At 38.8% G+C, this 26,350-nt stretch overlaps 1 protein-coding gene and 1 non-coding gene across 2 annotated transcripts; one reads left to right on the top strand and one right to left on the bottom strand.

Annotated features, from left to right (window-relative positions):
- Positions 1 to 167: 167 nt before the first annotated feature.
- Positions 168 to 239, bottom strand: trnaw-cca (transfer RNA tryptophan (anticodon CCA)). The gene has a single exon. It is a non-coding gene; the product is annotated as a tRNA-Trp (tRNA).
- Positions 240 to 858: 619 nt separating this feature from the next.
- Positions 859 to 24,353, top strand: st6gal1 (ST6 beta-galactosamide alpha-2,6-sialyltranferase 1). Its single transcript, XM_057821415.1, has 9 exons — positions 859 to 1,076; positions 1,988 to 2,062; positions 6,106 to 6,312; positions 6,902 to 7,252; positions 8,808 to 9,078; positions 9,520 to 9,617; positions 9,693 to 9,794; positions 17,369 to 17,543; positions 21,884 to 24,353. The coding sequence occupies exons 2-9, from the start codon at positions 2,051 to 2,053 to the stop codon at positions 22,141 to 22,143; spliced, it is 1,476 nt and encodes a 491-aa protein (XP_057677398.1). The 5' UTR covers positions 859 to 1,076; positions 1,988 to 2,050; the 3' UTR covers positions 22,144 to 24,353.
- The last annotated feature ends 1,997 nt before the right edge of the window (positions 24,354 to 26,350 follow it).

Raw genomic sequence — 26,350 nt, 5'->3', positions numbered from 1 at the left:
TCCCCCCAAAAAACGTTGTCTCGTATTGGCACAGTATTGGCATCGGCCGATATCACACAGCCGGATGCCGGAATAGGAAGCCAAAAATAGTATCAGTGCAACACTAGTTGTAAGAAATGTTCAGTTGGTGAAATAACGTCAATAAAACAAGGAGCGGACAGAAAATATGACCCCGACGTGATTTGAACACGCAACCTTCTGATCTGGAGTCAGACGCGCTACCGTTGCGCCACGAGGTCCTGTCGCGCAGTCGTCATGTTTAAATATATAAATCAATACACCACAGTGCGTGATGAGAAATATTCTAGTATTGTTCAATACATGGCTGCCTGCCTGTTATGGCAGAATAAAACACAGTAACAAGTGCCATTTTCTAAATTTCTACCATTCACAATTGTTGAATATTTGCCCCATGTAGTGTAGTTCTCGGTGTTACGTGGGTATATTTTTTTGAGTTTTTTTTTTTTAGTATTTTGGCAGTCCTCTAATAGTGACATTTAAAGATAGCCTAATTCAGCAAAGGCAATGTGCGCGTCCATCTTCGTTTTCCTTCATTTTCATCCTGCAACGATTTCGTGTGTCTGCCAGTTCAATTGTATTTTATCTTGACTGCAGCAAAGTGAAGGTATACCGCGAGACGCAAACCGGAAAAACATATTCAAAATATACTACTTTGGCCACTTGTCTTTCTGATCATGATACTCATCAACACAATTAAAATACAGTTTGTATTTATAAAACACTGTTGTATTTTTAAAAGCGATCCGTTCTTTGATGGAAATCGTCTTTTGTTATTCGTTATAGACGTTTATTTTGAAAAGCAAGCGGAAAAGTGAGTGCTTCGATTATTGCTTGGCGCTCGTCTCATCCTCCTCAAATGGGGGCTGTTGTTTCTCGGAATGCGTCTTGGTGCCTAATGGCAGGGTTCGGCACAGGCTTCGACGGGACCATGGTTGCATAGGCGATGGCCTGCCGGCCTGCCTCTGCCTCCAGTTTCGCCTTAAAAGGAGCGCCAACCTGGAGAGTGCGGGGCTTTGCTTCAAGGGTCGATCGAAGAGCATCACTACTTCACACAGGTCCGTCTGTCCATCTATCTAGCTATCACAGAGCTCCTCTGATACCAGGGTAGAAAAATAATAATTTTCAAATGTATTCTGGACTCACAGTTTAGTAATCTGTGGGTACATAATAGTAAAATGTATTACTGATTAATAAACTGTTTACATATTGCTAAACTGTGGGAACAATTTAGTAATCTGTACCCACAGTTTAGTCATCTGTACCAAAAGAATATTAAATTGTGTGTGCAGATTACATGAAATTGTAGTTATACGTACCTCCAAATTGCTAATCTGTTCCAACAATTTACTAATCTGAGTCTACAGATTGCGAAACTCTGAGTACAGTTTACCTATGGATTTTTTCCCCTCCCCTGGCACCTCGGGATTTGGTAATGTATCCATCCGGCCTCAATTTTGGGTCACAAAAATGACATTTTTGATAGTCAATAACAACAAAACCTAAATTACAAATATCATTGTTGTTGTCCCACCCACACCTTTTTTCATCTTCACAACATCCTGTTTCTACATTGTATTATTTCAGCAATTTCAATAATTTTGCACATTCAAGGTATTGCTAAGGACGAAATATTAAAATAAATATCTCCATAGGTCACTGATTCACTGCCATTGGCAGTGATAGAGATCAAATCCATTTCGATTGGGATGGCTGGCATTGAACAATCATGTTTCAATACCGCAGGCACTAGACATTTTCATGTAGTTTGGGGCACTCTAGTGAAAACAATCCAATTTCAAGATCAAATAAGCACATTTGTTGTTGTTTTTAAAAAAAAAAAAAAAAAAAAAAAAAATTTTTAAATTTTTTTTATGGTCAGCAAATGGAAAAACATGTCAATCAGAGAGGGAAAAAGCATGCGATTGTAGTTTGTGGGCCTTTAAATAACAAATCTTTGTGTTGGCAGGAGGGATGAGAGGAGAGCAAAAGGGAGCTGAGCGTTTCTAAGCAACAACAGCGGCAACAGACGATGGGCTACAAGGTACAAATCAAAGAATAAGGATGAATGAATGAAATAGCCAGTCATTCAAACGGCTTTATGTCATGCACACTTTGAACAGTGAGTCATGCGAAATCCCTGTCTCTGGTCATCGCTTGAGAAATGTGCCAGTTTGCATGGCTGGTAATTTACATCACATTAAGAGAAGCACAATTTTTTACCTAAAATGGGTGTCATTATTGTTCTGCTCACATTTTAAGTAATTGCTATTATGCCTATTGATTTGTTTGTCTTCACCATTTTGCGGTTGTACAAAAAAAGCAGGTGCCCCAACACACACACAAAAAGTAACTGAGAAGCTTTTAAATTTTAAATTGAGCTACTTTTTACTTTTCCAGGACTTGTATTCTTACTTGAGTAAAATTTCATCAAGTAACCGGTATTTTACTTGTTTTTTCCACCCGGTGAGCATATTGACCAAATAATGACACCTACACGTTTGTTAAATTTGGATACAACAGGCTGGCAATGACAAATAATACTGTATGGCTATTTTTGTCATTTACACAAATAACTCATTACGCCCTTGAACCTTGACCTTTACCTTGAAGCTTTAAGATGTAGAAAGCCCTAAAACCAAAGAATTACTCAAAGTGAATATTATTGTTGTGTTGATTTGACAGTGCAGAATTCTGTATGTGCAAAGTCAGGCATGATAAATTGTTCACTAAGCTCAAGCCTGTTCACTTCAAATGAGGATTACTGTCTATGAGACTAGCAAGTACTTTGTTAATCCACAGTCATGCCAATGACCTCCAAACAGCAAAAGATAAATAGGACACTCCAGTCAAAGCGAAATGGAGCAACAGCCTCTAGAAAGACCTCTTTACTTTTTTTATCCTCCCCCAAGGTCAAATAGAAGAAAATCTTCTCTGCCAACGTTTGCAAATTCAATTTCGGTCAACTTTGACATCATTTTCTCAGTGCCTTTCACATTTTATTTCTGCTGGCATTGATGATGATACAATGATAACCCTTTGGGTTTTGGATTCCTAATCACTGTGTATCCATGTATTTCACCAATTTTGTACAACAGCTGGGCGATTTGTCCGAAAAGTAAAATCTACCAATTTAATTACGATTTTTTTTTTTTTGCTCTACCCTACTTTTTTTAAGAAGACCGTAAGAACAAAAGCAATAATAAGATCAAAACAAGTTTAAATAAATCTCTCCCCAATGTGCCCCCAAACAAAGTAATAACTTCATCAGAAATTATTATTTTTATCATTATTATGTTTTAAAATATTACAAAAAAAAAAATATTTAAAATTAATTCAGAAAATCCATTTAAGTTTTACTGAAAATATATATACAGTATATATCTCGATGTTCAACTAGCCGTGCATGAATAAGAAGTATTATGGCCCCTAATAACACTCTAAAGTTGATTTTAAAAGTAATTCTTAAAAGAAATTCATGGCAAAAATTCATAGCATTCAATTCTTTGCCTGCTACTGACAAGGATAGGTGTTTAGGTCCTTTAAACTTAGAGGACTGGCTCATGTTTCAGTGCCATTGACAGCCCTAGATGTCCAGTCCATTTTGACTGCACTGACCAATCCATTCGACATCACAGGCATCCAATGAGTTCAATGATAAAGGCTTAAACACTCTTGCAAAAGTTTAGGGCTGCAGCTGTCAATTATGAATGTAATGAATTAATCTCTCAATTAGTTCGAATAATTGAGTAATCAGATTACTAACATTTAACACGTTGCAGAATAAATTTTAGGATACAGTGGGGCAAATAAGTATTTAGTCAACCACCAATTGTGCAAGTTCTCCTACTTGAAAAGATTAGAGAGGCCTGTAATTGTCAACATGGGTAAACCTCAACCATGAGAGACAGAATGTGGAAAAAAACAGAAAATCACATTGTTTGATTTTTAAATAATTTATTTCCAAATTAAAGTGGAAATAAGTATTTGGTCACCTACAAACAAGCATGATTTCTGGCTGTCATAGAGGTCTAACGAGGCTCCACTCGTTACCTGTATTAATGGCACCCGTTTTAACTCATTATCGGTATAAAAGACACCTGTCCACAATCTCAGTCAGTCACACTCAAAACTCCACTATGGCCAAGACCAAAGAGCTGTCGAAGGACCAGAGACAAAATTGTAGACCTGCACCAGGCTGGGAAGACTGAATCTGCAATGGGTAAGACGCGTGGAGTAAAGAAATCAACTGTGGGAGCAATTATTAGAAAATGGAAGACATACATGAAAGATCTCACCCCTTGGCGTCAAAATGATCACAAGAACGGTGAGCAAAAATCCCAGAACCACACGGGGGGACCTAGTGAATGACCTCCAGAGAGCTGGGACCACAGTAACAAAGGCTACTATCAGTAAAACAATTCGCCCCCAGGGAGTCAAATCCTGCACTGCCAGACGTGTCCCCCTGCTGAAGCCAGTACACGTCTAGGGCCAGGCCCGTCTGCGGTTCGCTAGAGAGCATTTGGATGATCCAGAAGAGGACTGGGGGAATGTGTTATGGTCAGATGAAACCAAAATATACTTTTTGGTAGAAGCACAGGTTCTCGTGTTTGGAGGAGAAAGAATACTGAATTGCATCCGAAGAACACCATACCCACTGTGAAGCATGGGGGTGGAAACATAATGCCTCGGGGCTGTTTTTCTGCAAAGGGACCAGGATGACTGATCTGTGTAAAGCAAAGAATGAATGGGGCCATGTATCGAGAGATTTTGAGTGAAAATCTCCTTCCATCAGCAAGGGCATTGAAGATGAGACGTGGCTGGGTCTTTCAGCATGACAATGATCCCAAACACACAGCCAGGGCAACAAAGGAGTGGCTTCGTAGGAAGCATTTCAAGGTCCTGGAGTGGCATAGCCAGTCTCCAGATCTGAACCCCCTAGAAAATCTGTGGAGGGAGTTGAAAGTCCGTGTTGCCCAACGACAGCCCCAAAACATTACTGCTCTAGAGGAGATCTGCATGGAGGAATGGGCCAAAATACCAGCAAAAGTGTGTGAAAAGGTTGTGAAGAGTTATAGAAAACCTTTGGCCTCTGTTATTGCCAACAAAGGGTACATAATAAAGTATTGAGATGAACTTTTGGTATTGACCAAATACCTTTTTTCCACCATGATATGCAAATAAATTCTTTAAAAATCAAACAATGTGATTTTCTGTTTTTTTTTTTTTTTCCACATTCTATCTCTCATGGTTGAGGTTTACCCATGTTGACAATTACAGGCCTCTCTAATATTTTCAAGTGGGAGAACTTGCACAATAAGTGGTTCACTTATACTTATTTACCCCACTGTATGTAAAATAAACTAACGAGTGTTTATGCTTGCAATATTATTTATTTTGGCATGCTAAGATTACACTTTAAAAAATAGCATTAAATGCAAATGCAAACTAAAATTCCCGAGTGCTTCTTCAAACTATACAGAATTGCGCTTTCATTTCACAAGAGCAATGAATGCTTTTCAAAATAAATAAAAATACTTGAGCTAAGCCTCAAACATTATAAAAAAAATAAATAAATGAGGTCCAACAAAAGAACAATTGGCTAAATTGCATTGCAAAAGTCCGTTAGCTTAAATGCTATAAAATGCTAACGTTGTTTTACAGTGCTCTTAACAAATCGTTGAAACACATATTCCCATAAAAAATTACGAATGCATGAACAATCATATTAACTCAAACAAAAATTTACAAACTTATGTTGGTCTTAACAGGGAGCATTTCGATTCAGCCGTTTTACGTCATATTCGCTGTTGCCACCAGAGTGCAGTATATCCACCCAAATCAATAAAAATAAATACAACACTTTCAAAACAAATCATTATAACACCACTCTAATTAAACAAATCCTTTGATTCGAATTTGATTCGAAGCTTTTCTCTAACCGAATTACTCGATTTAATCGATAAGTTGTTGCAGCACTACAGTAGATGTGTATCCATTACAGAATAATGAATATGTCCACTGGCGTGTATTTTAGTGGAGAAAGATGGATGAGTTGTTTTTTTTCAGTATACACTTTTTGCACAGATCCCCGGGGCAGCGATGGACCGCGTGAGCCTGCTATGGCGACTGCGGCGTCGCGCCCGCCGCGGCGCTCTTTGTATGGCGTTCTTCTGCGTCTCCATGGCGATGCTCTACGCCTTGTGTGCCGAGAACAGCGTGCCCGTCACCGACGCCATTTTCGGCGCACGGGCGCGGACCCGGGCCCAGCCTCGCACGCACTCCGTCGTTAAGGTTCGTGTCACCGTATTTGCCTGAAGGCCTATTTCATTGGCTTTATCCATTAGTTCCGGTTTGCTTCCCTGGGTCCCTTCCTGTTGATTTTGGGTCATTTCACATTGATTTTGGGGTATTCCTTGGATCACTTTCTGTTCATTTTAAAAACATCCTGTTGTTTTTGCGCTTAATTCCTGTTGATTTTGGATCTTTTCTGAATCACTTCCTGTTAATTTATGGGAAATTTGAATTTTTGTGGGTGCTTTATGTGCTATTGGAAATGAATGGGTAGAGGCATCGAAAATGTAGGAGGAAGATATTGTCAATTTTTGGCAGAACCGCCTTTTTGACAAGCTGATTGATAACTTTTGAACGCCTTGATTTTGTGAACTTTTGATATTTCAATTATGTGAATCTGACAAAAACTGTAGGACAAGTAGCGTAGTGAAAATTTAAAATTTTATGTTTTTGATTTGAGACATGACTGGGGCTTTTTTGTCAAAAACAAACTCAGAAAACCTGAGAAAAGGCAAGCATTCCCGCATTAACATTAGAAGACAGATGGAAGGATATTATTAATATTTTACTCCAACATGTGACCACCCAGGTGCTGCGAGGCAGCGCCAAGATGGCGTACGTGGACCCCAAAAAGCTTCCCGGTGTGGTCCTCGGAAACCCGCACCACCCTATCCCTGTGCTCTCCTCCCCCAACCGCACACTAGAGCCCCGGACCCCCGAACGAAAGCCCGCCGCAACCCGAGGCTTCCTTGCGGGCATGCTGCCGCGGCCGCTCCTGCGGGCGCTGGACACCCTCTTCGGGGTCCGCCGGCGAGGCCGGACCAGTGGCGGCGACGCCGAGTTGTTTGAGCCCGACGGCCTTCTTGGAAAGGTGTGGAACGAAAACATGTCAAGTAGCATGCTGGGGAGCAGGCTGAAGAAGGTGGTCAGCAACTATAGGGTGAGAAATTCATGATTCATATTAAATCGTAGATAATTTTATTTTTTACTATTTTGTTTCTTCAACTTTTTATAGGGAAAGTGAATATTTTGGGTAATTTAAAAATACCGGTGACTAAAACATGGCGTCCACATATGTGAACAAATATTGGGTCACGTAGGCTATAATATTAACATTTGGTATAGCCTATATGACCTAAAATGTGATGTCCACATATTTGAATGCCAAGTCTCAATTATATACATATATTTTTTATTATTATTCATTATTTTATATATGGCATATATTATATGTATATGTGTATGTGTATATTTATATATATATATATATATATATATATATATATATATATATATATATATATATATATATATATATATATATAGTTTATATATACTATATATAGTATATTACAGTATATAGTTTATATATTATAAACACTCAGGTGACTTGAAGTTCCGCTCCGAGACCCCCAATTTGGCCAAATTTCAAAATTGTCCTATACGCATATGTGATACATCATTGGAAAGCTTAAAATCTCAATTTTCTGGGGGAAGAAACATTATGAACAAGAGGGCATTTAAAAAAAAAAAAATTAAACCCCTAAACCCTTACTCGAGGTGAGAGCATGAGAGAGCATTATTAAAGACACCATGATTTTAATGAGATGATATCGCGTACTTTTTGTTTCTGTTTTGATCCAAAAACTCCGTGTACCATGTCTCACGGAGTGTCAAGACACAGTTGTGAATGGCCACAGCCGGACTTTTGCGGGATTTTATGGGTGAAACACAGTAATGTAACAAGGGTCGCGATGCAGAAATCGCAGACATCAAGGAGTGGTTGAGATTTTCTTTTTCATATATTTACCCTTTTAAACATTTTTTTTTCAAATTTTCTTTGTTTGGATCGATTATTTATCATCTAAAATATCGGGGAAAATGCGACAATAACAACAACAAAAAATACAATTATGCAATAGTTATGAGGTAGATATCCGTGACCTATTTACAGACATTATTTTATCCCTTGTGAAGTATTTGGTTTAGTTTGAAATAGTTTGAAATATGCGAGTGAATAATTTTATAAAGTCCTTTTTTTAAACTAAATACTAGACATCAATTAATTATTCTAAGGTAAAAATGATAGAAATTTTGAATAATAAATATAATTACTTACCTTCTTTTATGGCTGGGTTGAAACAAAAGCAGTTGCGCGACGTCTGTAGACTGGGGTTTCCAGGGTGAAACGGACAAATTAAAAATAGTTTGGGGGCATAATGAGCCATGTAACTACTATGGCAGCATATAGACATATTGTTCTGTCAAACACAATAGTTCTTTTGGCTTAAAACACAGCAGTTTATTTTAAAGAGGGGTGCAAGAGCATTATATTTTATGTCATTAAATTCTTTATTTGTTTAAATGTGTTTGTATTTTGTAGTATAAGGGGTTATTTTCACAGTCAAACATTTTATTTGATAGTAAAGGTTTTTTACTCATGTACTACCATCAGTAAACATGAGGAAGTAACGGCGTTTGTCTGCCCCATGCAGGCGATGAACAAATTTGGCGTGGAGCTGCCCAGTCGGGCAGGCGCAAGCGCAGGCGGCAAGCCGGCTTTAAGCGGGCCCGAGCTCTTGTGCCAGATCCAACAGAAGGTGGAGGCGTCTACGCTGACGGCCGAGCTGCCGCCTTTCTCGTCTCCGGCTTGGACGTCGCAGCTGCCAACGCGGCCGCTAGCCTCCGAAGTGGGGCCATTCAAGAGCTGCGCCGTGGTGACGTCTGCCGGCTCGCTCCGCAACTCCGGCCTTGGGAAAGAGATAGGTAATAAGCCCTAAACCCTCTACTTTCACTTGCTACTGAGAAAGAGCACTTTTTCTCTTTCGGTATTTGCTTTCTTGGGCCGTTATCCTTTTTTTTAATCTTCTGTTTTATGTTTTTTTTTTTCATTAACTCTGCCAGTCAGTGAAACCTACAGAGAAAAAGGTTATGTATTCAGGTCTGGATGTCTGTTTGCTAGTATGTTTGTATGCAAGTACTATGATCAAAGTTGCAGGCTATGTTTGCAATATGAAACGGAAGAGGTGATAAAATTTTTGTCATGGCGTCAAAGGTCACAGAGGTCAGGTATATGTTTGTGTCCAGGATAACTCAAGAATGAGTAAAGATGGTGATGCTTTGAAATTGACAATGTAGGTGGAGCTCTTCTAGTCTCTCCCATACTTCTTGTCCTTGATTCTTCTTGATATGCTGCTTGAACGACAGATTCCCACGATGCCGTGCTACGTTTCAATAGCGCCCCCACCGCCAGTTACGAGAAGGACGTGGGCTCCAAAACCACCCTCCGCCTCATGAACTCACAAGTACTGTCAAGCATCAATAGTAGTGAGTGTGTAAAATTCTAATGACTCCGGGATTATAATGTGGATACCTCGCAGGTGATGTCATCAGACAACAACCACTTCCTGTCCAGCTCGCTGTACAGTACGGGTGTATTGGTTGCCTGGGACCCCGCTCCTTTTTCTGCTAACCTCACAGAGGTGTGGTATAGTCTATTTCAGGGTGTTAAAGGGAACTTTGGAATGAAAGATTTGTAGGCTGTAATAAGCCACACTTGTTTTCTTTTACTATAAAATATGTTATTAGAAAAAGATCAAATAATGCCATTGATTTAAAAATATAAAATATTTACATGTTTTGACCTACGGAGTGCATCATGTTTTAACCGCAAAGGACGTTCGGGGTGATGACGTAGATTGTCACTGTCACTCGATGAATATTACCGGGTTACTGCAATTCCTTCAACGCCGCGAGATGTCCAACTAGGGCTGGGCGATATGGCCTTAAGTACGTATCACGATAAATTGAGCAGATTTACCTCGATAACGATAAATGACGATAAATTCGCCCAAGTAGACTGTTATATAATTTGAATATTTGAATCAATGCATGGAATACAAATTAACCCTTTCTCGTTAAATTTATTTAACCAGCTTTCAATTTAACAATTGCGCATGTGGTCTAAACATTAAGTATTTAAAAAAATCTTGTAAACAATATTCTACTGTGAACATTTATAACAGCTTGTATGACTTGAAAAATGTACAACATTATGAAAATCAATATGACGACTGTGCAAACATGTCATTCTAGCACAAATGACTTGCAGCTTTAACAGTACACTTCAGACAACTTATTGGTAATGACTGCTGTGACATAATTATTCAACACAAGTGTTTACGTCAAGGTTTAATTTTTTTTTTTTTTTCCCGAAACATTTTTTAATACATGCACCCCCCACACAGACACAACCAGATTAAAGCTGTATTGCTCTGATGCCAATGAAACATTTAAGGTTTTATGATGGCAGAATAAAGCAAACACATACAGAAAAATAGCTGTGGCCATTAAACTGTCATATTATATATAGGCTTCACTGTTGGATTATACTTTATGCTGAGTGCTTTATCATCATGAAAGCTTTCAGAGAAATCACACAGAGATGCCAAATAACGCGACATGATGATTGCTACATGAAGTCCGTGCCCAGTCCACTCATTAATTTCAGCCGTTTCGACAAGGTTAGAGCCACTGTCCGACTTTTTCACGTTCATTTGTAGCCGTTGTTAGCCGCTAGCGTTAGCCTGTGGCTTGGCTACCAGAAGAAAGCACTGAAAGCATCCTCTCCTGATATCGTGAGAACCAGGGAGGACAGCGGGTGAAAGCCTGTCTGGAACCCGCCAAGAGTTTACTTAATGTCGTGTGAAAGTTTGGCGAAGCTAACTTAAGCCCGACTCCATCCCGTTTACTTGTAGCGTTAGCCGCTAGCGTTAGCCTACCGGGCTTCTGTTTGATTGGCTTCCTGAAAACCACGTGACTCCATACGTAAGCACACTGTCTGCTTTCTTAAAGGGGAATGAACATAGCCGAACAACACAGCGTCAAAGCGGGATAAAAAGACTATATTTTCTTGTTTTATTAAATTACCGAATTTACCGACATGGTCAAAATTACGTCGGTCATCGTGAAGAATTTCGGTGACGGTAAATTTTCAGTTTACCGCCCTGCTCTACGTCCAACACATGCGCACATAGGTTAAAAGCGGCGAGTACTTACTATTTGTGGTTTTATTGAGTCTTATTACCTTTTCATTGCCTCAAAATACTTTTTGCATGTGTTTCCTTCTCATACTTTTAAGCATTTTGTTTTCTTGTGGTAGCTTTGAAGCAGATTGTTGATCTGTTGACCACATTAGTCACGTGGCATATTTAAACCACCCTTATTTTATATTACTACATTTAAGTATTTTCTTACGGCATCTTTAGTATGTTCTGTCTGTATGCGTCTAAACAAAACAAGCTGAAAGCGCACAGTAGTACTTTGGGTGTCAAATTCGCCTCTTTTAGGACATTTTCGCCGGTTGTGGCAGAACACCTACTCTCTTCTCGTCCTGTCTTTCCTGTTCATTTTGCTTTTGCTGTTCGTTTTGTGAAGTATCGACAGAGCTGTCATGCTCATTCATGTTTTTTTCAGGTTCACATTGAAAGGGTTGAAACGATGACAAGTTTATGTCACTAGAGTCATACTCTAAAAGCCCGGCAGCGGAGCCATTTGCCGTCCTGCAATGTCAACAACAATGGCGACCTACTAATTAAATTAATTTTACAAATTGTATTAAAACAAAAACATCAAGAGAGGTTGAAATATTACATTATTTTAACACATAATAACATTTATCTTTTAAGAACTACAAGTTTTTCTATCCCTGGGTCCCTTTAAACTCATTTTTGTCTTGTTTTGTAGTTATGGTTTCCTTTTTGAGGACCATTATGTTGGCCAAGCTGGATAAATATTTAACTCATTAGGCTGCCATTGACACCGCAAGACGTCCAATCAATTTGGACAGTCAAAATTGAATGGACATCTCGCAGTGTCACAATTAATTGACAAATTGATTAGCACATGAACTTTCATCTATACTGTTAATTAAGGGTGTCAACAATAATCGATGCGGCGATGCATCCCGATGCGGGGCAGGGACGATTCGATTCGATGCGGGCAACACGCTGTATCGATTCAGCGCATTTTAAAATACATAAGTACGTTCAAAAATCTTCCCTGCACAATTCCGGTGATGCAATGGATTTGGTTTCCCCATTTGTATTGTTATTCTCATGTTTACCTGGAGAGAGAGCTACTTTACATTCAAAGCAAGCCCGTAGAGGTTAGATCGGGCCTAAAAAATTCCAGTCCAACCCGACACGGCCCGCTGGTATTGAGGCCCGACCAGCCAGATCAATTAACTATAGACCCTACCCACCGACGTCACAAAATCACGTGCTCGCTGTATTGTTCCGCCCCCTTGTCCGTCATTTTGTGTCTGTATTATCAATGGTCTCAATTGATCGAGTAATTTATAATGCATTTCATGGAAGACCCGGTGCTTTCGGATGCCGTAAACTCACTTGATGCGTTGCATAAAAGGCGTTATGTGGAAAAGCTTCAGTTTATCCATTCGCCAGATCCATATTTGATGCCTAAATCGATGTTTTTCGACCCGCTGTCTCCGCCGTATTTGCCTGACATCTGCTAGCTACCCTGATATGTACAACTATCTTGTCCACACAAAATCAGCCTATTCTCACGAAAGTTTGAAAAACTTTAAGAGCTTGGAGGCTTATAAATACTTCGTTGCTGGTTGGATGAAACAGGTCCTCGTCCACGAAAATTCGGCAGGAATCTATCTTGTGCTTGGAAAGGTGAGTTACGAAATTTTCAATTCAAAATCTTTTGTTCTTGCTAACATCCACTGTCAAGTGTAATGTATTTCATGTCATTTGTCAATGGAGCTAGGGCTTTTAATGTTTATATGGTTTAGCGATAGCACTCTCACTACATACATACGTGTATGTTGTCGGCGATTAGCCTAGCAATGATCTTAATTGTGGTTGTCAGCCCAAAACCCTCTAAATATATATTAAATGCATCTTACCAGATATAAAATGACTACTACATAATCTGTGGTAATCGTTTGGAGCCCAGTTTTCTCGTCGAATTGCAGCAGCCCATCTCGCTCTCTACTCTCCGGGTCTCTCGGAATCCGGTAGAACTTCGTCTCTCCGTCTATCTTCTCTGTTATTGCAACCGACCGCCACACACGCCTTCACCATTTTGATTATTAATGTTAACGAGCAGAAAAACACGCCGTAAATAGGAGGAATGTACGTAGCCGTAACAGGTAAACACGATGTGTTGACGGACAATTGGGCGGCACCAGTCAGGAGAGCGGAGTTGAGACGTCACGTGGGTAGGGTCTATGGAGCCTACCCACGTACCACGTGCTCGCTGTATGGTTCCGCCCACTTGTCCGTCAAAACATAGTGTTAACCTGTTACGGCTGCGTACATTTCTCCTATTTACGGCGTGTTTTTCTGCTCCTTAACATTAATAATCAAAATGGTGAAGGCGTGTGTGGCTGTTGGTTGCACTAACAGAGAAGATGGAAGGAGAGACTTGAAGTTTTACCGTATTCCGAGGGATCCAAAGAGGAGAGCGAAATGGACGGCTGCAATTCGACGTGAAAACTGGACACCAAAAAATCACCACAGACTATGTAGTAGTCATTTTATATCCGGTAAGATGCATTTAATATATATTTAGAGGGTTTTGGCCTGACAACCACAATTAAGATCATTGCTAGGCTAATCGCCGACAACATACGACGTAGTACGACATAGTTTCAAATTCAAGATGTTTGTGACTTCCCTTTCTTCCACCATCGTTATTTTTTGAATAATATTTAGCTGGTACCAAGTGAAAGAAACTGGCCTCGTCTACGGGGCTGACAAATAACCACAATTAAGATCATTGCGAGGCTAATCGCCGACAACATACGACGCAGTACGACATAGTTTCAAATTCAAGATGTTTGTGACTTCCCTTTCTTCCACCATCGTTATTTTTTGAATAATATTTAGCTGGTACCAAGTGAAAGAAACTAGCCTCGTCTATGGGGCTGACAAATAACCACAATTAAGATCATTGCTAGGCTAATCGCCGACAACATACACGTATGTATGTAGTGAGAGTGCTATCGCTAAAACATATAAACATTAAAAGCCTTAACTCCATTGACAAACGACATGAAATACATTAGACTTGACAGTGGATGTTAGCAATAACAAAAGATTTTGAATTGAAAATTTCGTAACTCACCTTTCCAAGCACAAGAAGCACTGCCGAATTTTCGTGGACGAGGACCTGTTTCACCCAAACAGCAACGAAGTATTTATAAGCCTCCAAGCTCTTGAAGTTTTTCATATTTTCGTGAGAATAGGCTGATTTAGTGTGGACAAGATAATTGTAAATATCTGCGTAGCAGATGTCAGGCAGACAGGGCGAAGACAGTGGGTCGAAAAACATCAATTTGGGCATCAAATATGGATCTGGCGACTGTACAGAACGAAGCTTTTCCTCATAACGCCTTTTATGCAACAGATCCAGTGAGTTTGCGGCATCAGAAAGCACCGGGTCTTCCATGAAATGCATTTTAAATTCCGCCATCAATTGAAAACAATGCTAATACAGAGTCAAAATGACGGACAAGTGGGCGGAACCATACAGCGAGCACGTGGTACGTGGGTAGGCTCTATAGATTTGCATGCCCGAGCCGAGTGATGCGGGAAAAAAAATGCAGCAGCAGCAATTTATTTTCATTTCTTCAAGTTTTCTTACTGTTTAAATAGTCTACATATTTTTAAAAGAGTTGTAAAAGCATTTACACAACGAAATAACGCTGGGAAAGTTTAAAAAAAAAAAAAAAAAAACGGTTTTGCAGACACACAGAGGAGAAGATTCGAAAGGATCACATTTGCCTTTGTGTGCATAAATAAAAGTGTCTTTCCTAACAAATTCTCAGTTGGCAGAAAAAAAACGCAAGTTTACTCAATATTTAAATAGTCTACATATTTTTAAGATATTTATAAAAGCATTTACTCAACAAAATAACGCTGGGAAAGTTTAATATTTAAAAAAAACACGGTTTTACAGACACACAGGGGAGAAGATTCGAAAGGATCACATTTGCCTTTGTGTGCATAAATAAAAGTGTCTTTCGTAACGAATTCTCAGTTGGCAGGAAAAAAACGCAAGTTTACTCAACATTTAAATAGTCTACATATTTTTATGAGAATTATAAAAGCATTCACACAACGAAATAACGCTGGGAAAGTTTAATTAAAAACAAAAAACACGGTTTTACAGACATACAGAGGAGAAGATTCAAAAAGGATCACATTTGCCTTTGTGTGCATAAATAAAAGTGTCTTTCGTAACGAATTCTCAGTTGGCAGGAAAAAAACGCAAGTTTACTCAATATTTAAATAGTCTACATATTTTTATGAGAATTATAAAAGCATTCACACAACGAAATAACGCTGGGAAAGTTTAATTAAAAACAAAAAACACGGTTTTACAGACACACAGAGGAGAAGATTCAAAAGGATCACATTTGCCTTTGTGTGCATAAATAAAAGTGTCTTTCGCAACAAATTCTCAGTTGGCAGGAAAAAAACGCAAGTTTACTCAATATTTAAATAGTCTACATATTTTTATGAGAATTATAAAAGCATTCACACAACGAAATAACGCTGGGAAAGTTTAATTAAAAACAAAAAACACGGTTTTACAGACACACAGAGGAGAAGATTCAAAAGGATCACATTTGCCTTTGTGTGCATAAATAAAAGTGTCTTTCGCAACAAATTCTCAGTTGGCAGGAAAAAAACGCAAGTTTACTCAATATTTAAATAGTCTACATATTTTTATGAGAATTATAAAAGCATTCACACAACGAAATAACGGGAGGAGAAGAAGAAAAAGAGGGCTGCGCCACAGACCTCTGCGCATTTAAAAAAAAAAAAAAAAAAAATTATTAGTCCGGCGCGGCGGCCCGACCCGACCCACCGAAACGTGAATGCTTAACATTTCGGGTCGGGTCGGGTTCGGGCACAAGATCTAACCTCTATGCAAGGGGGACGAGGAACCCAAATCCGCTTCCTCACCGGAGTAACGTCACAGACAAGCGCAGTTGTAATCGAGAGTGCAGAGAGATAGGACATAACATAACAATGGCTGAAACGGAGAAAGAGGGAGCGAGAAATATTATAGATATAAGATAGGCTAGGCCTACATTTTACTTTTGTTCTACATTGCAATTTAGTTGATGTTTTGTTTGCAACTGAACTGATCCCTGGATTGATATTGCTATAAAGATGCTGCTGCACTACAATATTTTCTTTGTCGTTTTCTTTAATATTTACTTGAATATTTTTATTGATGGGTCGTTGCGACTAAAATACAGTGACTGTTATTACTGATTTTGCACAGGAGTTCAGATGTTGCACTGTGTGAAAGGCTGCTACTGTGTGTAATAAAAAAAAAGAGAAAGCCCTGGTCTCATTCAAAGCAATTAAATGCTGTGATCTGATTTTTTTTTTAATATATATGAAAGTATACTATTTTCATTTGACTTCAACCAGGAGTGACACAAGAGCCAATAAAAAGTTGTTTAATGTCTGTCCGCTTGTGTTGGCTCACGATTCACGAAAAATATGCTTTGCTTTAGAATTTTAATGCATCCCAGGCTTTAATGCATCGCAATGCATTGCCGAATCGAACCGAATCGAATCGTGACCCTCTGAATCGAATCGAATCGAATCGTGGCCCTCCGAATCGTAATCGAATCGAATCGTGAGGGCAGTGTCGATGCACACCTCTACTGTTAATCAATAAACCATTTTTGACCTCAAAACTGTCCAAATCCTGTTTTTTTTTCTAGCCTCTTTATAACTACACTTTTTTCCCAGTCTTATTTGTTAATTTTTATTTCCCATTTTTTTAAAAAAGTAAAAGGGCAGAAAAAGTAAATAGTCTCTTCAATTATTTAAATAAAACAAAATTGTAAAGGAAAAAGTGTAAATTTATTCATATATTTTTAATTTTCAATTTTACTTATTTGAACTTTTTAATAAACAAACAAACAAAAAAGTTTGACGCCCCTGGTCTATTTAAAAATTGAACATTAAAATTTTTGATGAGGCTTTCTATTTTGCAGTGGTTCAACCACACCGACTACCCAATCTTCAGCCAGTACCTCCGCTATAGGCGGCTGCACCCCCAGCAGCCTTTCTACATCCTCCACCCACGCTTCCTCTGGCAGGTGTGGCAGCGAATACAGGACAACATGCCAGAACCTATCCAGAAGAATCCGCCATCCTCGGGCATGCTAGGTAATGCATATGTTCCATTTCTCTTATCTCGAATTCCCACCGCCTGCGGCTATGACAAGATTGACTGCGTTCACGACGTCGTAGGTATTCACAAGCATACTAATAAATATTTCAATTTCCACCGCTTGCGGAATTGTCTACGACATGCCACAAGTAATCGTAGGTAGAGGTGCAGCAATTAATCGATTAATTGACAACCTAGATAGCAGACAGACATTGAATAAACGTTGATTTTCCATCAAGATCATCATTATGGTTGACATCGAAATTTTCGACGTCAAGTGACGTTAAAACAACGTTGTTCAATGGTATGTCAGGCGATGGTTGGGTTAACATTATTTTATAGTTGATGAACTACTTTTGACCAATAGTTGATTTATGATTGACCGGGAAGTATGATTGAAATTCATTGAATTATGGATGAACGGGCGTTTTGATCGAAAACATAACATTGATTCAGCGTTGTTCCAATATTAATAATAATCGAAATGACGTTTAGGTTTTGTAAGGATTTCAACGTTGAAAGAACATTAATTGAGGGTGCAAAACTGACGTTGATTCAGTGATAGATCGACAGCGGAATGTTGATCCAACATCTTTTCAATGTCGGTCTGCCATCTTGGAACTAATCGATTAGAAAATTATTGACATCTTTTTTGATCACCGATTAATTGTTTAGGACCTTCTTCACCTTAAACTTTTCTAAATTCTTGAAATTATAACTTATACTGTATATTTCTATATATACCGTATATCACTTCTCAGTTGTAAATATTATTAGATTTCTTCATTATATTTTTGTTAAGTCAAAGTAGGACATGAACAAAAATCTGCTTTTACTTTGGAAAGCAACAATTGACCTTTTTGCCAATTTTCAGACATTTTACTGTCCAAACCAGCTTCTTAATCAGGCTGCAACAACGAATCAATTAAACCGATTAATAAAATAGTTGCCAACAACCTTGATAATCGATCCAATTGTAGACTACAGTTAAGTCAGGAAGCTGTAGTAAGATATTATTTTTGAAGGAAATACTACAGCACGTCTTCAACTCTGCAGCTCCACTGAAGGCACCCCGTTTACTCCGAGAGCAGAGGAGCTATACTCGGGACAAGGTAAAATGAAGTCAACGTAGCGTTAATAAAGAAGATTAACGTTACTGTACCTTGCTAATTTAATGTTAGCACTGCGGAGGGCTAGGTTTTTATTAACTCATTCACTCCCAGCCATTTTCACCGGATCAAGGCCCTTCGCTCCCGGCCGTTTTACTGGATTTTGACTGATTTTGCAAGGCCCACAGAAAATTCTGTTCTATTGTTATATAAACATGGAACCCAACAAAAGAAAGATTAGACTCTCTTCTTTCAGCAGAAAAAAAGTTAGTTCATATCTTTTTCCATTCTTTAGAAATCAGCATCAGAAAATAGCTAAGTTTGATCAATTTTCCAGTTTCTGATGAAAAAACATAGAAATTGAGCTTTTTGTAAAAGCATACATTTCATATATAACTTTAACAGCTATTTTTCGCTTTTGAGACATCCCAAACATCTGAATAATGTTTCGTTCTACAAAATAACATAAACAACATGACAAATAGAGCTTTTGATCGCAAAGTGACAATTTATTTACACATAACTAAACTATTGAACTGTTGAACTATTTGCGCACATAACAACGGGGACGGCTCTCGGCTGCTCCCGGTTGAATCAGGTGGCTCCCAGTAATCTGATGAGTCCGGATCATGATCGGTCTCACTTTTTTCATCATCTTCATCGTTAATTTCAACCTCGGCCTCAGGAGTAACGCAACGTGAGCTCCGCAGAACACGTGTGGAACCTGACGCTGTTGTGGCCGTCACCGTCTGTCTCATCAAGATTTTTTTTTAATCCTTCTTTGACGATGGTTTTGTTTTCTTTTCAAAACATCCCATCAGTGTCGTTTGCCTTTTTTTCCGATCCTTCTCCACATTTTTCTCAAATTCTTACGTGTCTTCACAAGATCCCCTCCAACTTCCGTTTCCTGACTATTTTTCTTCACTTCCTTTCTTGGCCCGAGATGAGTTCTTACCAAATGCGGTACCGACCTCCAGTGGCCAGTTTTATTGCTTTAAAATGAGTTTTGAGCATTCTGCATTGCAGTTCAGGTGTAACAGAACCTAGAGCTGCCTCGTATAAGACAAATAAATACAGTTTTGGGACACTGAAACAATTAAAAATAGAACGTATTTATATGTTTTTGGGAGCAAATGAGTTAATTATGACTTCTGTCGATGTGTGGCTAATGCACAGGTGTCAAACCAATTCCAGAAAGGGCCAAGTGGGTGCTGGATTTTGTTCCAACCGATTAAGTGAAGAGAGTTTAACCAATGAACTTCCTGCTTAAAGAAGCAGCACCTGAAAAAGTTTAACTGATTACACATGTAAAAGATCTGATTGTTGAAAAGGTGTCCTCTTCATTGGTTGGAAAGCAAACCTGCACCCACTTGGCCCTTTCTGGATTCGGTTTGACACCTGTGGGCTAATGTGTCTTTCATACAGGCTTTATTTAATCTGTAAAAAACACAGCGCTGTAGAGTGATGAGGGTGTAAAATAAAAACATAATAATTCTAACTGTCAATTTTACCCCAGTAGTCATTAATGGATAAAACACCAAGTAGCACAGGTGCCTAATGTGCTCCAATACAGCATGTATCATACATTTATTGTTAACACTGCAAAAACTCAAAATCCTATCAGGACTTACAGTTTAGACTAACTTAAAAATTAACTAGAACTTAAAAATAGCTTGACACAAATGGAAATTCAATTGAAACACGAGGGAAAAACACCTAACTTTTAAGTAATGTGTGTTATCAAGTGAAATGACATTTTTAGGTAAGAAAAAAGATTTTTTGTTTGTTTGTTTAAGATCTTAAGTTTTTTGAGTGAAGCAGTGAATTTGACGTTTTTCTAGTGACATCAGAGATGCAATTGTTGGCTATTTTCAATAATCTACATCTAAAGTAAAGACATTGATTGTCTACAAATGGTTCAATATTAGGTGAAATATCTTGTTTTGACATGTATATTTTTATAATTCCTCTTTACTCTGATTACTCGATTAATCGATGGAATTTTCAGTAGAATACTCGATTACTAAAATATTCTCGCCGCAGCCCTAATCGTAGGCTTTATGCAGAAGTCTGTTTTCTCCGGACGGCACAGCCAGACCGCACGAAGTTTCAACAATACCACCGAGCTGGAAAGGACATTTAGCATTGATACAAAATAAAATTACCGGTTACCTTACAAAATAAAGCACTTTTGTGAACAAGGATCACGGTTATTATATTCGCTTCGAAGTGAAATGTAAAGCTATTTTATTTTCCATACATTTCATTTTCATGAATAGATAAAATATTTATTTACTTTTATCATGAGCTTGTTATGTCCTCATGCAGAAAAGAAGATCATTTGGATTCTATTATTGGTGTCTTGGTAAAACAAAAAAAAAAAAACCAACAAAAAAAAAAAACAACTAATGCTGCTCTTATTACCCATCGTTTATTCTCAAGTGTCTGACATTGGGACGTACACAGTACATATTGTGCCTGAATTCGTGCATTCTCGTGAAAGCCCTCGTGATTTCCTCTGTCTGATGGCCGCAGACATTCGTAGCGCGAACTCAACCAGTAGAAATTGACCTGTGATGTTTTCGTAGCCGTCACGGAACCGTGTCGCAGCCGCAGGCGGTGTGAATTTGGGGTTTTGTTTGTTTTTTTAATTTAATTTTGTCAAGAAAAAGACAAAGAGGGTTGCAGTATGTAGTGGAGCGGTATGTCCATGGTATCAGACTTTGCAGAGGAGACCATTATTATAATTGAAGCAAAATGCAACCACTCGCAACTTCAAAACGAGAAACCCCACAGGCCGAATGTCTATCTAGCTGTTAGATTAGCTACTTAGTAACGTTATGTCATGTGTTCTGACAGAGTTTGCTCCCGAAGCTTTTGAGGCAATGAATAAGCAGTATTTTACATTCAGTTGGATTCTCAATATTATCCAGAGGTGCTAAATAAAAAACGTATATCATAAACATAGATGTGCAACATTAAGACGTTAACGGTGTGAGAGAAGAGTAAAGTTAAGTAGCTAGGTGTGTGTCGGATGAGAACTTTCCTTCGTGTGCGTCAGTGACCACACGTAAGTACATAATCGTTTCCTTATAGAAAGTTTTTCGCGTTTACTTTGGACTTTCAGTGTTTGGGTCTTGACACCTTAGATTAGTTTTTGTTTATTCCGAGAATCCGGTGTCAATCCGATTGATAAGGTGAGCTTCTGTTGTGTTTCGCTCCTTCAGGTACAGTGCTGATGATGTCCATATGCGAGGTAGTACACGTCTATGAGTTCCTGCCATCACAACGAAAGACGGAACTGTGCCACTACTACCAGCGCTTCTACGACGCCGCCTGCACGCTAGGCGCCTACCACCCCCTCATGTACGAAAAAAATCTTGTCAAACGCATGAACCAGGGGCTCGACCGTGACATCTACACCCGGGGACGTGTCACGCTGCCCGGATTTAGCAGCCTCGCTTGCAACGCCACGCCTGCAGGTTAAACCAAATTGGATATAGACGCCCACTTCCGTCCAATCCTTCGCAATAAACATGCTTTCTTGGACTCTTTCAGTGCCATTGGCGGCGATAGACGTCCAATCAGATGGCCCTTAAGAAGTAGATTAAAACTCTTTCAATGAGTTTATCACTCAGACGGTTGACAGCCCCTCCCAGTTCTAATCAAGGGCGAAGGTCTGCATAGGGACGGTAGGGAAAAAAACAGTACCAACTTTTCAGGATGCTCAAATTGTCCCCACCAACTTTTAAGCAATCTTACTTGCATTATATAATGACTTCAGTTATATAGGTCATTTACATTGTCTTTCCATATGTTGTATGGATAGAATTGACCCACCATTATTAAGTGAGTTATTCTCATTATGTTCAGACTTACATGTACCCCTTTTTCTAGCTGAATGTGCCGGTCCATTTTTCCCCCCTCAAACGCACGTCTGATTGGCTGATGACTATACCTCCCCTTACTCCCCTTACCAAGACAAACACAACCTCAACAAAAATACATGCCGCCTCCTCCACCCCTTTCGAATTGGATATTAGAAGTCCTTTTCAGCCACCACCAGAAGCAGCCACTGTAAGTAATGTTAAAAGACGTCAACGCTGTGGACGGTGGCGAACATGCCACTAATTTTCCTACTGACAGTCCGACCTGCATCAGAGTTAGCATAGCATTAAACTGTGTGAACTTGTTAACCTGCAAAATTCGAGTACACTGCAAAAACAAACCTCCTTAAAACGACTTAAATTCCCTTTTTTCGTCGTAAATCTACTAGAAATAAATGAAATTATCTACCAGTGCGCCAGGTAAATTTTACTCAGATTTCTGTAAATAAGAAAACTAGCTAGCTGAAAGTAAGATTGACAGACTTATTTATGGTCTAATTATAAATTTGCAGTGTGGTTTCTACTGTTATCGTTAATTCAACTATGAGAAATGTAGTGAACTCTGCTGGAAACTACAGAACCAGCAAAACGTGAGCAAGAAGCAGGTTAGCGAGAGAGCTCCCAGGACACAGTCTTTGTTTCATAGGAAAGTGTTGACAGTCAAAAAAATCATATGCTGCTTCTTTTTTTCTTGTAAACCACCTGGTTTAGAAAGAAAGAAGGCTAGACTTTACACTTTTGAAACCAAATACGTATAAGTGCATTCATTGAAATGTATTCTTATTTTCTACATTATTTATTTCAAAAAATACTTTTATTTGCAGCCTATGCAGGCATTACTTTCAGATAATCATAATCGAGATAAAATTGAGATTGAGAATATTTTTTTCCATAGTTGCTCAACCCATTGATGCACTTTACAGATAAAAATAAGGGAAGATGACAGAGACAACCAATCAAAGTAATGTATTACTCTTGTGGTGTAGGACAATGTAGGCTAACATGTAGTTCCATGTATAGGTTAAGTAGTATCCCCCCCACACACACACACACACACACCCACACAAAAAAAAAAAAACTACTGTAAATTTCCTTTTTTGGAGCAAGGGGGAATTTCCCTGTTTTGAAACATGACTTTCTCCAACGAAATTCATTTTCTTTTTTCTTTTTTTTTTTTTTTTGCGTAGAAAACACACCGGCATATGTATGGGAAAATTTAGCCCTGACCCCCGTTCACCTACCGTAATTTTCAGACTATAAGCCGCTACTTATAGTTCAGTGCGGCTTATTTGTTGTTTTTTGGGGGTTTATTATGTAACACTTTATTATAATTATTATTATTACCTTGGCGGGAGACAGTCAACCTCTGCTGCCGCCTGTTGTCAATGCTATCGTTGTCCAACATGCTTCCTAGCATGCATTGCAGCGCTACAGAGGTACGTAAATAACAGTCAAAATTCATGTTCTGTGCTAAGTATTTCTTCAATCACTGTTCCAGTTGTTTTATTAATTGCTAGTTATGGTATATGGTAACACTTTATTTGACAGCGGCGTCATAAGACTGTCAAAAGACCATCATAAATACGACATGGCCCTATCATGGGCGTTACTAAATGCTTATGACATACGTCATTAAGTGCCATCCGGCAAATTATGTCACTAACTCCATTTATGTCCAGCTAGGATCTTTTACATCCATTCAAAAGTGAGATAATTTGTCGGATAACGCTGAATGATATCTGTCATAAGCATTCATTAATGCTCATTCATGCACATTCTTATAGGGCTGCTGTCAAATAAAGTCTTACCAAATACCATAACTAGCAATTAATGAAACAACTGGAACAGTAACTGAAGAAATAATTAGCACAGAACATGAAGTTTGATTGTTATTTACATCTGTAGCACTGCAATGCATGCGAGGAGGCTTGCTGGACAACAACAGTGTTAACAGCAGGTAGCAGCAGAGGTTGACTGTCTTCCCCCCCAAGGGAGCAGTGATAGCCAAATGAAGTTTCTTGAAGCAATGAAGCTTTGCAGCCAATTGATTCAAAACGTCATGGTGGTTCATTTGGTCTTATGACAGTCGTATGATGCCACTGTCAAATAAAGTGTTATCGGTTAATATCTTTTGGTGTAAATATCTCATAATACAGCGAGGACAGCTGCGGCTTATAGTCCAGTGCAGCTTATCTATTAACAAATGCCGTTTTCGTGTCAAATTTGGTGGGTGGCAGCTTATAGTCAGGTGCGCCTTATAGTGCAAAAATTACGGTAATCCGTTTGGTCTTATTAATGTCCTGTCCCCAGCAAAAAGTGTACATGCAGGTTATGCTATTATAGCGTCCCCACCAATGTTGAGACCAAACCTATGCCCTGGGTTCGAATTGATGGGACGTCTATCGCCGTCAATGGCAGCCAATGAGTTGTGAAAATCCCTCCATTTCAATGTCGGAAAGAGGCATTCGCCGCTTTTAATGAGTCAGATTGTAGGTGCTGAGAGGATATCGCATTTATGAGTGTGAAAATTGTTTCATGGCTCTTCATGGAAGGGAGTACGTATATTTTTAGGGAAAATGTACTTAAGCATAATCTTGACTAAACCAATTTAGGGGAAATTTGAGGTACAAGTTTCAGATTAAATAAATTGGGGGACAAAAGGATATGCCCTTGCATGTGGGCAAGGAAGGCTATTTATTCTGCATGAATTTATTTTGGGGGTTTGGGGGCATAAGTGTTTGTGCCAAAATGACTGAATTCAAACATTCAATCAAATTAGACTAACATTTTCTATGATTCGATGTTCACAGCAACATTTTAGCGTTTCGTCAATCAAGCGTCATTGTTGGCATGGAGGCACGTTTAATAGGCGATCAGAGAATCATGTCAGCGCTTATTTAACGTCCTTGTTTTCAAGTTTCAATTACTGTATGTGCTAGTACACTTTTTGTCAACTACTGCAGTGATGCCTCTCTAGAAACTGCTAGGATGCCAAAACTGTCCTTTCAGCTGGATATCTAGCAAATGCTGAAATGACTTTGGATGTTTTGAAGTGCAGCTCTTTTGGATTGAAACAAAAATTCCATGTTGGCCATGATGTGGCAATCCATTGCTAATGAGCTCAGTAGCAAAGTTTGGTGAGCTTTAACCCTTTATAGGGCAAGTGACTATTTTTAAAAAACTGAACTTTCCTAATGCAATTCATGGAGAAACTGTATAGGTATACTTTCATGATTGTCAGCTCACTCCTGTAGGTCCCTGTTGAATTTGCGTCACTTCCTGTTCATTCTTGAACAGAATAGAAAGCATTTCTGAGTCACTGACTGTTGATGTCGGGTCAGTTCCTGTTGATTTGGAGGCATTTCCAGGTCACTTCCTGTTGATTTGTTGAAAATGAATACAAAGAAGACATACACTGGTTATGTTCTCCTAATGACACTATCAAGCTGATTTTAAAATCATAGCGTTTCAATCAATACACTATAAAGGGTTAAGACGCGTCTTTTTGATGTATTATTCCGAGAGAATCATAGCGTTAGCGATGGTTTTTTTTCCTAGCCTCATATGCTTGAGGCAAACAGTTGCATAATTGATATCAGTGCATTTCTGAGGGCAACATTTGATCTCTATGCAGCTACTCGTCGCACCTTGCATGTTTCACTCCTGCCGCACTTTGTGTGAAGTCCTATTTTTTATTTGTCAAAAAATTTCATTTCCATGAAAGGAAAATATTCTTGATGGTCGTTTTGGTGTTTTCCAGGAGTTCAAATCAAATGCATGTGTTCTGTTCTGTCCTGACGTTCGCTG

Source organism: Corythoichthys intestinalis, chromosome 18 (assembly GCF_030265065.1).
Source record: "Corythoichthys intestinalis isolate RoL2023-P3 chromosome 18, ASM3026506v1, whole genome shotgun sequence".
NCBI classification, from domain to species: Eukaryota; Metazoa; Chordata; class Actinopteri; order Syngnathiformes; family Syngnathidae; genus Corythoichthys; species Corythoichthys intestinalis.
Note: the sequence above shows the minus strand (reverse complement) of the source record. Positions and strands in the feature narration are given on the sequence as shown.

Bases quoted from the DNA above. Each gene is read 5' to 3' on its own strand.
- st6gal1 (XM_057821415.1), top strand. The intron at 9,079-9,519 runs GTAATAAGCCCT...CTTGAACGACAG, and splicing joins CGGCCTTGGGAAAGAGATAG to ATTCCCACGATGCCGTGCTA. The intron at 17,544-21,883 runs GTAATGCATATG...TCGCTCCTTCAG, and splicing joins GCCATCCTCGGGCATGCTAG to GTACAGTGCTGATGATGTCC.